Source organism: Didymella exigua, assembly GCF_010094145.1.
Source record: "Didymella exigua CBS 183.55 unplaced genomic scaffold M421scaffold_41, whole genome shotgun sequence".
Taxonomy (NCBI): Eukaryota; Fungi; Ascomycota; class Dothideomycetes; order Pleosporales; family Didymellaceae; genus Didymella; species Didymella exigua.
Window position 1 is genome coordinate 136,362 of NW_022984815.1, and position 11,076 is coordinate 147,437.

Sequence of the window (11,076 nt, forward strand, 5' to 3'; positions counted from 1 at the left end):
GCTGGTATTGACCGGGGTCAACGAGCCGTCCTATATGCGAACTGGCGGTATGGGGGCGATCATGATCGGTGCGCAAACCCCCGAGACTCGACTTGACAAACGCATAGTTTTCCACCGAGAAGAACGTATCTCTGGACGAATTCGGTGTAAGGGTGGTGGCATGTCGCACCAGCAATCGAAAGTTAATCGCACCCGCCAATCCCACGTTAGGAGGGGTTTCTGGGAAGGTGTGGGTCATTGACAATCAGAGGCTGAACATAGCAACGACCATGAGCCTACTGTTTGACATCCAGAGGTGGCTTACCGCATCAAAGAGTCTTCAGTAGGCCAAGAAAGCCTAAATTGTGCCCGTACACTCACGTGTTGCCGGCTCCTACTTGCGCTATAGACGCCTTTGTAGTCTACGTAGCTTCGGAGCGTCCTCCGATCGGCAATAAGCGCGAACTGCGGCATCGAAGCTTCAACAACAACTGCCTATGCATGCTGAGTGAATGTTAATCTTGATTGCTTGATGTTAATTGTTTACTATCGTAATTGGTCGTGAATGTAAAATATGGAACTTGCGGTTTGGACAAGATGGTGAGCGCAAAGTATAATTCAATGTTGTTGGACTGACCAATACTCGGATCTCGGACCTCGCAGCCTGCCGTCGTTGCTGTCGCCATTATCTGCGGAGCCGGTGGGACCGGGCCTGAAAGAACACTGCGTTGCAGTGCAGCGAGTAGATCTGCTAATGTCGTTTCTCGCTACCGATGATCTGCTCGAGTTGAAAGAAGCCCTGTTCCTATTGGGATTGACGAGACAGATCGTTGAATCGAGTTAAGAGAGCGTGGCGTCTGTATGGGCTGAGGTAATTGCACTACGTCCGAGGAAAATCCTGTAGGAGGTCGACGTCTGCAAGCTTCGTACAGAACATCAAAGAGAACCAAGACTGGTGCCCGCCTCACTCCAATACCGAGGTACACATAGAACACCGGGTCAACGAGGGTGACATGTGTAGCTAGCAAGACTGCAGTGTCGTCCCAGTCAGGTGTGATATGTTCTGTGGGTGTGGTGTATATAATAGAACGCGTATATGGTGTATTGCATGAAATTGCCCGGCGCTGTAGGCTTGGAAGTTTTCAGTCCCAAACCTGGCGACAGCTGACGTTGATGCGTTTCGTACCCATGTAGCCCCTCCACTTCTTGAAAGCCTTCTCCTCTGCTGCGGTCGCACCGGGAGTACCCACCGGCCACTTGGCGAGAAAAGAAGGACAAGTGTTTGTTATGGTCCTCGCCATTGCATGCCAAGCCCATCTTGCGTTACCGGTGAGGTGTACGCAATCGCCACTTCGAACCCTGATTGCGACAGTCCGTGGCATGCTTTCTCCTTCCCCGTCATCCTCTCCTTTAGCCATGATGAAGATGCCATCGCATCCAACACTGAAACTGGCAAGCGCACGTTGACATTGCTCGCTGACGTCGCGATGGACCGGCATGAAGTCCTTTGCGCCGTACACGAGCACGACACCAGACTCCGGGTAGATATGTGGAAACAGGCCCGTCACGAGGTTTGATAGGTCGCCTGGGAACGGCGTCGTATGCTTTGCGTAGCTTCTTGTCGGCCAATCGTACTGTTCACCAAGAGTAAGCCATCGTAGCTTTGTGTACAAAAATTGCTCGTTGTTGAGCGGCTTCTGCTTATCTGGGACCTTCGGCGCTAGTACGTCCTCTGCGGCAGATCTGTCACGCAGGAAGAAGCTGTTGTCGAATCGGAGCGGCTCTGAAGTCGGTTTTGGTGGATACCGAATATCGAAATCTGCTTGCAGGTTGATCTTATGACTTGGGTCCGCAAGGTCTCGATGCATCAGGCAGGACGTGAAAAGGACTTGAGTCTCTGGAGGCAAAATTCCGGGTACGACCTGAAGCCCTGGAAAGTCCCGATGTTCAAAGATTGGCATATCGACCACAGGCGTAGACAGCGGTCGTCCGCCTGCGTAGGCTTGGCATGCAGCTTCGATGCGTGAAGCGGGGATAGCACCGGCTGAGCGCCAGATATCTTTCTGTTCAGGTGTGAAGTCATCACGTCTGCTCAGGTCGAAGACATCAGGATTGTTTTCGAGCTCAGCTTTTCTCATGCTCTGATATCGCCAGTGCTCTTTCTGAATAAAAGTCGGCGGGTTTGCATGTGTATCACGGTGCGCCGAGCCTCTCTATACAAGGCGTCAGCCAGACTCGCTCACCATGCAAGCAACGACATACGAACGCGCTCGGTATGCTCCGTAGACAAGTCCATTGCTAGTTTGGGCTTGGTGGGCGCGCCACGACAGGCTCGCAGTCTTGGAGTCGCTGTGATGAGGCTGCGCAACGCTGTTGATCCTTGGGCGGCGTTCAGCAGTCTCATCAATCATCGAGTTCACCAGAGAGTGAATACAGAAGAGATGACTTGATGCTGACGCTGCTTGTGGTAACAAGGGGCAGGGCGCGAAAAGTCCAAACGGCTTGATCTGTGCGTGCTTACATAATCTACTCGCGTCCTGCGTCATTACGTGACCACTGACCACACTTAAACATCACAACATCATTAGAGATATGCCGCCGCCACGTACCTTTTACACGAAGATTCGTTGAATGTTGGACCGTATATGCTCTGTAGTCGTATTGCTTAGCAGAGAACACCCTACGGAAAGCCACTCGAGACATTCCTCTCGGCATGTCATAGCTCCAAGTTGATGGTACTTCGCACTAGTCGGCGCAACTCGATCGCTAACGTTGAAATTCCTAGCTTTGTAGCCTAGCGCTACTATCTTGCCAGCAGCGTCAGATGCGCAAACACCACCATTGTCGACAGAGATAGGGTACCGGTAGTCGCCTTCGCGCAGCAGAGCTACGTAAGCAGACGGCGTGAATGCGAATGACAACATTTTGATGTCCAAGCGTCTCTGTCAGAGTCCTAGTTGGTTGTACAACTGACAGTGGGTATGTTGGTGCAGTGCGGCGCCAGGAACGGGCTATCTTTGGATAAGACATACCAAAGATTGATTTGATATGCTTTGGACGTGGACGTCCACCAGGATCCCACGCGTTGGCATTTTGCACATACAAGCAGGCCTCAGTATGCAGTCGTATCGTCATGACAACATGCCAGTGAGCTGGCGGAGTTCCGCTCCTCCTTACGCGCTTCCCAATGCGTATCGCACGCCACCACGAACGGCACTCTCAATGATAACGGTCAACCCCTTTTCGAAACATTTCGAAAGTCAACGACCTCGGGTCTTTCATATTCAGCAAAAGACTATTCGACTGACTATGTAGAAGGCGCGAGGGATACGTTCTGCTCAGCTACACAGGCTTCTCCAACCACCTCCGTCACCCCGAACCTTCTCATGCAACTTGACAAGCTTGCAAGGTTTGAGGCTATTTCCTCGTCGATCCTTGTATTTGATCCACTTCAACTGCTCCTAAATATCCTCGAAGTGGAACTTCACGAGCAACGTGCATGTCGTCTCGTGACCGCACAAGTCAAGCATGCGGATGAAGCTCCACCCAGTCACGGCATACATCAGTCTCACAGCCGCGACAGCAAAGATGGGATTGCGCGCAAAACTGTCATCGCTCTTGATCAGCAGACGGAGGAACACAAGCTCGCTGTCTTCGTATTCCCAGTCAAGGGTCTCGTTCCATATCGGGTCGGTTGTGGGAGAACTGTCTTTGTGCATCAGGTGTGCCAGCTTAGACAATTTGTAGCCCGCGGTCTTGCGCTTGGGGGGCATGTTGTTTAGGTCATTAGGGTGCACGAGCGTGCACGTCACGTATGGCTTGATGTCGCCATGTTCGCGGTCGCCAGGCAGAGGTACGTCTGTTGCACCGGCAATGTGGAGGCGAAGTCTCTTCCGTCTGCCAGAGAGGACGTTGCCGTTGCCGTCAGCACGGAGAGCTGCAGGCTTCAGGACGTAGCCACCAGAGCCGGCGAATAGAGCTTCGTTGAGTTGCATGCTGGCGCCGAATGTTTGCCAATTTAAGGCACAAACCTGTGCGCCTAAACCCCAGAAGGGAACTGGCGGGAGGTTTTTCGACGAGATGCGGGTTCCTTTTGGGTACACCCGCATAAGATGGTGCGCATTATGTCGAGCGATCTTGTGACTGTTGCCTGGCAGGTGCTTCTTCAATCCCGACTCTGAGACATTGATGAGCTGATGGTGAGGTGCATTCTCGAGACCCGCCTCGAACCACGAGTTATTGACTGGTTTGACACTTTGCGCGTACACACCAAGCTCGGCAAGCTCTGGGACGATGATGCCCTGTGGGCACTCTTGCTTCTGTTGGTTGTACTGTTGATGCGCCTTTCTCGCTTCCTCATCCTCAGAACTGTCGCTGTCACTGCTGCTATCTTCTTCGTTTGGCAGGTGATATTCAACAATGACCACAATCTTGTTCCTGAGCTCGGCCAGAGTGACATGATTGCCTAAGCCTTTTTGTTCGAGATGACCCTTCTCACGCACAGCCTTGCTGAGTAGTCGCTGGCCAAATACCTCTTGCATGATCCAAGCAAGTCGCATCTGGCCATGGGCACCACAATGATTCTCCAGTGAGATCATGATTGGTGCTGCGTCCTTCTCGTTGGCGACTTCCCGGTCGACCACGTCGCGAATAGTCTCGCACACTGTCCGGAAAGGGATGTTAGACACTAGAGTGTAGCCGTGGGTAACTTTTGGTTCGTCCTGGTTGTCATCGTTGTCCTGCCTCAGTGAGCCTTGTCACTTGTTCCTGACCTCGAAGCTTCTTACCCATGCGTCGATCTCAACGCAACGAGACCCAGTAAGCAAAGCAATCTCATATGCTGAGGCATCAGAAGACCCGTACAGCTGATGAGCCATCAGATAAGTGTTGTGACTTGAGCTTATGAAATATTCGGGAAGCGGATGATTGCGGTCGAGCACTTCAGGTGGTACTTTGATGTGGGGTCTGTCGAGCAATTCCCTCAAGGCGGTCGTTGGTTGCTCGATATCCACACCAGCTTCTCCTTTCGACAACACGTTTTCTTTATACAGAACCTCCCTCAGCGCTTTGCTGACGCGAAGTTTGTCTTTGGTGATATGCGACTCCCGCGACGCATGGCCTCCGCCAGCGATGGTGTTGGCATCGATGACTTCGCCCTTATCTTCATCGTCGACCTTGGAAGATCCAGAGAAGGGATTGAGTTTGGAGATTCCAGAAACCAAGCTTGACATTTTGCCTGTGGCTCAGGCTGTGGCTGTGGTGTTGAATATTGGAACGTAAGGATGATGTTAGGTTGGAGGGATGGCGGGGAGACGTCCGCGATGACGCCAAAGATCAGGAGAAGGCTGCGCTTGCGCTTGGCTGGCCTCGACCGGCTGGAACGGAAGTAGCGGCCCACCCAGCGAAACATAAGACCTCAACGACGGCATCAAACATGTTTTGGATGTCGAATGCGTCGTCGCCGCCCGCCTGCTCCTTTTGAGGGTACGAGCCATCGACGAGTCAGCTGAGATTGTTTCTTTCACGGCACTGACTAAAGAGCCGAAACGCGCACAAACGCGATGAACGTGTTGAACCACTTCCTCCGCCTGCATCATCACATGGCCAACTGTCGTCATCTGGATAGATCAGCAATCACGTCGCAAAATTGCGCAAAGTCATCATGACCCAGTCCAAGGAGTGCAGTATCTGCGAGATTGTCATCATGCCGTCGAAACGAGATTACCCAAGATCTTGCTCTCCATCACATCTGCCCTGTCTTCTTTGATCAAGGAAGCAGAAACAGCGACATCTTTCAAACTTGAGCTTTTATCACACCTCTTTTTAGTTTGTCCGGCTCACCCGCTACTCAAGCTCTCTAAGCGACCGAGAATGATGATCAATTGCAGTTCTTAAGCATCCCCCACAATCGCCAAGGTGTCACCCCGCAACCCCATGAAGTTCTTCCGTCCAGTACACCCCCAGCGTATCCAACGTGCAGATCGTACGGAAAACAAATCCATACTTCTCCTTTGCACATCAGACCAAGTCAGCATGGACGTGAATACTTGGATGAGAAATCTCCGGAGCTACCTGGAAGGCGTCCAGTCAGAAGCTTCCACGATGTGGATCAGCCTCACGATGGTTTACCTTTTCTGAACTTCCAAGACTGTAAAATATTCGCAAGCACCAAGGTATCCTGGACAAACTCTTGGCCAGCGTGGTCGACAGCAGCAAGATGAGCTGAAGTGTGAGACGAATGTAGGCCCCCTCTGTAGGAGAAGCAGTTGTATATATATAAGGTAGGTAACTCTACACGAGCTCTAAAGTATTCTTGTCTTCCTTGTCCCCCTTTATCATCTATCAACATCATGAGGATCCTCGTTGTCGGCAGCTTAGCACTGGGCAGCGCCGCTGTAGCGTCAGCAAAGATTACCCTGCCAACCGGCTGGTTCAAGATATCCCCCGAGGAGAAAATAGATTCTGGAAATTTCAATGGCAAGCCGCGATACCTGACGTGGATGGCGGACTCTCAGATCAAGCACGGCGTAGAACCTACGTTCGCGTACACAGTCTCGGCATATTTATCTGGCGTTCTCCTAGCATACGACAGGACGGGTGACGACAAATACCTTGACTATGTCAAGCGCCACGCAGACACCGTGCTGTACCCTGCTTGGAATGGCGAGATACTGCTCCACAACAACAGCAACTCTATCGACGACATCCGCTTTGGCCACACGTTCTTGGACATGTACAACCTGACCGGCGGAGAAAATATCTATAAGATTGCTGCAGACAGCTTGAAAGACCAGATCGATCGCTCATTCCGTACTCCAGATGGTGGCTTCTATCATCGTTATCCGGCATACATTGATCAGATGTGGCTTGACGGCATTTACATGCTCGATGTCTTCTACGCACGCTGGACACACGAATTTCAACCGGACAACTCGACGGCCTGGGATGACATCGCCCGGCAGTTCGATCTTATCGATGCTGGTACCACAGTCGACCACGAGCGCACTAACGGTCTGCCGGTACATGGCTTCGATGTTAGCAAGAAGTCCATCTGGGCTGATCCTGAGACTGGCGCTGCGCCTCACGTATGGGGACGTGCCGTAGGGTGGTACATCATGGCGCTTGTCGACACTCTCGACTACTTCCCTGAGAAGCATGAGGGCCGTGTACGACTTATCAAATACCTTCAATCCGTTGCTGATGCCATCGTCGCGGCTCAAGATCCTAAGTATAAGGGCTGGTACAACATCATGGATCCCGGACTCGAGAATCGCTCTGGCAACTACATTGAGAGCTCTGGGTCTGCCATGTTCGTGTACGGTCTGCTCAAAGGAGTCCGTCATGGCTACCTTGAGGACAAGAGATACCTTGATGCTGCTCTTGACGGGTACAAACTTATGACCGAGACGTTCGCTAAGAAGCGCAAGGTCGATGGCGCCTTAGTCTGGGAATGGACCGTCCAGACCGGCAGCCTGAGCTCAAATGGCACCTTCGAAGTAAATATCCAACATGACCGGTACTAAAAAGCACGCTGACAGACTTAGTACTACGCAAGCATGCCTTTATTCGAGAACGATCTGAAGGGGGTCGCTCCTTTCCTCTTCTCCAGCTACGAGTACGAGTTGTACATTGAGGGAGAGAAGAAGTGAACGATCTATGGACAGAGCGACTTGAACCGTAGAGCACTAGACCTGTCCAGAGCACCATGGTGTCTTTTTCGCCAGACATTTTAAAATTGTAATGCACTGCCACTGCGAATTCTCCAAGAACAGCTCTCTCTGTGCTTGTAGCCCGCCCGACTCACTCTTCTTACTGACATATCAATCGCTGACTTCATTAATAAACGAGTCCTCGTCCATCCGGCGGCGAGGCTGGATGCCGATCATCGGGCCTACTATACTGACAGCTCCAACCCGCATCTGAACGAGTCAGGTCTCCAATCCTCAAAAGCCTACACACAACAATACAACAACACACGGCCCTTCTTTTGCTGAAAAGTTGATGTATTCCCGCCCTGGAGCAGAAAATATGAGCCGTACGACCGAACGACTTAGTCAACAGCCTTACATCACTTAAGTGGTTCTCCTCACGTCGGAAGAGGTCCGCGAACAGCGACAACCCGACAACTCGGCAAACACCGCTAGCGATCGCTTTCAGTGGTCCCCGACGTCATTGGGCCATGCGGTGTCGCCGACGAGGGACTCTCGGAATGCGGGGTCGTTGCCGGCACGGCAGAGTGTGAGGAAGCTGAAGAGCTATAAGAAACATATTACGCCCTTCGCGAAATTCTCAATACCCGATTGAAGCGTGAGTATACTACAACATGGCACAGATACTCCAGAACGCTCAAGAGAAGCTCTCGACCATGACGGGAGGCATGCTGGGGGCCGAGTACAAGTTTCCAGCGTTCGACGAATTGCCGAAGGTGGAAGGCATGCCTCAGGGCTCGATATGGGGCTTCTATGACAAGAATGGAAAGAAGGATGAAATCGGAGGTCCGTCAGCATATCTACACCAGCTCAAGCGCGACGCGAATAATCTCAAAACTAATGCCTATCAGCGATCAACCTCCTCACCCCTGCCGTTGTCCAAGCTGCGTCGAAAGAAATCAGCACCGGCGAATCCATCCAGCTCGACTGGCCATTACACAATGTCCAGTTCCCTGGCTTCAGCCGCAAAGAGTTCCATCAGAAGAAGATCAACTTCTCTGACTTCACCGATTGGAAGGCTATGGATGATGAAGTCTACATCAATACCCAGTCTGGCTCGCAGTGGGACAGTCTAAAGCACTTCGCCCACCAGTCCAGCGGCAAATACTACAATGGTCTCACGCACGCAGAAGCGGCGCAGAATGACAGAAATGGTACGCATAATTGGTGTGAAAGGGGTGGCATTGTAGGGAGAGGTGTACTGTGCGACTGGGTAAGGTGGTGAGTGTAAATATATCGCAAGCGGGGAAGTCAGAGCTGACACATATACAGGTATGAAGAGAAGAATGGAACGGCGCCGCTGGCGGTGTCAAGACACGAGATTCCCATAATGGAGATCGAAGAGACATTGAAGTGGCAAGGCACTACACTCAAGCAAGGGGACATCCTGATGATTCGCAGCGGATACGTGAGATGGCACAACGAAGCAAGCGAAGCAGAACGCAAGTCCGGTACCCGTGACAATAGCGATGCCATTGGGGTCCAAGCCAACGAGAACACCGTGAGATGGTTCTACAACAAGCACCTCGCAGCGCTTGCGGGCGATACAGTTGCATTCGAGGCGTGGCCACCGAAATTCACCGATGGTTGGTGTCTCCACGAGTGGATTCTTGTGCACTGGGGAATGCCGATTGGCGAGATGTGGGACCTGGAGAAGTTGAGTGAAAGGTGCAAGAGTATGAATCGTTACAGTAAGTCCGGGGATCTGCCGATGCGTGACAAACGATGCTGACCACATCCTCATAGCTTTCTTCCTTACGAGTGCACCCTTGCATGTTAAGGGTGGAATTGGAAGCCCGCCTGGCGCGATCGCGATCTTCTAGGTCTACCTCATTGAAGTTATCGTACACTGTTTTTAATGTGCCTTGGAAAAATTCGATCAGCGAGTCGCATTTGCTCTGGAATCCTCGAGATCCAATTCACAGTCGAATACACACTGAATCGCATAATGCTTCGTCAATACCTTCTCGAGGCCTCTGGAAACTCTGCACCAGCCGTGGATTCGTGCGAAAACTTGCAACATGTATGCAATATATATACCATCGCAGTTGTCTAAATACGACAGATACAAGGCTTTCAGCATATCCCGTATCCTGGTCACTGGCAACGTTTGACTTTGACAGTGATATCGACAACCCGACAGTCCATGAGCTAAACGATCGCAGTCTTGAAGCCGTCGCTAACGCACGCACTTCTCCTCCTCCACGTCCACGCTTCGACTACGTCCCGGTCGATATCAACAACGAAGCCACACGTGGCGGTAACCAAGCCTCTTTCTGAGAAGAGATTGAAGGCGACGTCAACAGCCGCAACATAATCTCTGGCAAGCGTACCGGTAGACACCAGCATCTCCACGTCGCTATCGCACTCCACAACCCACATATCACACCGCAGCTCGCTCGCTGCTTCACCACAGAAATCGCCGAAGCCCCAGCTGCTACAAAGGTTGAGCTCCCGCCTGAGCCAACCTCATCTAGGCAAGTTCGTCAGCACCTATACAAAAATGGCTAGATTGAAGCTGAGGGCGCAGAGTACTAGTCTCATGATGACAATGGTACCTAGGAGATTGTCATCACGTCGCCGAGCGGCGTGTGGGTGTTGCCAACCAAGTGGATATAAAATTACAAGCTGATAGACAATGGCAAGCTTAAGCGTCTTAAGGCTTGGCTTGTTGTCTGCGGCAACCAACAAGATGCCTACTTCTGGCGTGAGACCTACGCAGCAGTCGCTCGAGCCACCACGTTGGAGGTGTTGCTTGCCATTGTTGCTGCCCTCAACCTGAAGTGTGACCAAGCCGATGTTGTCACAGCTTTCCTTAACAGCTTGCTTAACCACGATGAGGTTGTCTACATCCGCCTCCTAGATGATCGCAAGGTACGAATCTAGAAGGCCTTGTATAGTCTCCGCCGCTCACCTTAACTCTGGTACGAAGAGCTGGCTTGCCTTCTAGTCACTATCAGCTTCAACCCACTGGAAGCTAACCCGTGTGTCTTTAAGCACAACAACAGCAGTCTAGCAGCCTAATTAGGGGTGTGAGTATGGTCTACATTTTATCCCTTTTTAGCTGAAACGAACACCTATACCCATTTACCACCATAAAAATCGATCGCCAGAATATTTGATCTCCAGCTTGTTACAGGACGCTAGTTATTCAGACTTCTCATATTGACGTCTTTGTCTTGCTGTCCGTTATAGTTCGGGGCAGCAAGGTGTTGTACAGAAAAGTACGGTTGTGTATTTGCAACTTCATCAGTGACAACTTGAATAGTGATTATGTACTGAGTCTGTGAAACTTGCGAGTCTAAGCAATGTCAAATATATGCTCTGCCGGCTATTATTACCAGAGAACTTTTGAAATGTTACAACATCCTTAGACAGCATCTCATTT

General features: G+C 51.4%; 4 protein-coding genes across 4 annotated transcripts; 2 read left to right on the top strand and 2 right to left on the bottom strand.

Moving 5' to 3' along the window:
* Positions 1–1,121: 1,121 nt before the first annotated feature.
* Positions 1,122–3,114, bottom strand: M421DRAFT_95585 (uncharacterized protein; the record flags this gene model as incomplete). The annotated part of the gene is made up of 5 exons (XM_033598319.1): positions 1,122–2,192; positions 2,223–2,358; positions 2,589–2,629; positions 2,664–2,866; positions 3,012–3,114. The coding sequence occupies 5 exons, from the start codon at positions 3,112–3,114 to the stop codon at positions 1,122–1,124; spliced, it is 1,554 nt and encodes a 517-aa protein (XP_033444421.1).
* An 83-nt stretch (positions 3,115–3,197) lies between these two features.
* Positions 3,198–5,321, bottom strand: M421DRAFT_425000 (PLC-like phosphodiesterase). Its single transcript, XM_033593941.1, has 2 exons — positions 4,767–5,321; positions 3,198–4,718 (listed from the first exon to the last, which is right to left on the bottom strand). Exons 1-2 carry the CDS (start codon positions 5,208–5,210, stop codon positions 3,441–3,443), a joined length of 1,722 nt encoding a protein of 573 aa, XP_033444422.1. The 5' UTR covers positions 5,211–5,321; the 3' UTR covers positions 3,198–3,440.
* Positions 5,322–5,883: 562 nt separating this feature from the next.
* Positions 5,884–7,628, top strand: M421DRAFT_403786 (glycoside hydrolase family 105 protein; the record flags this gene model as incomplete). The annotated part of the gene is made up of 2 exons (XM_033590268.1): positions 5,884–7,475; positions 7,524–7,628. The coding sequence occupies exons 1-2, from the start codon at positions 6,330–6,332 to the stop codon at positions 7,626–7,628; spliced, it is 1,251 nt and encodes a 416-aa protein (XP_033444423.1). The 5' UTR covers positions 5,884–6,329.
* A 728-nt stretch (positions 7,629–8,356) lies between these two features.
* Positions 8,357–9,511, top strand: M421DRAFT_73196 (uncharacterized protein; the record flags this gene model as incomplete). The annotated part of the gene is made up of 4 exons (XM_033596944.1): positions 8,357–8,474; positions 8,540–8,909; positions 8,961–9,379; positions 9,435–9,511. The coding sequence occupies 4 exons, from the start codon at positions 8,357–8,359 to the stop codon at positions 9,509–9,511; spliced, it is 984 nt and encodes a 327-aa protein (XP_033444424.1).
* Positions 9,512–11,076: the final 1,565 nt, after the last annotated feature.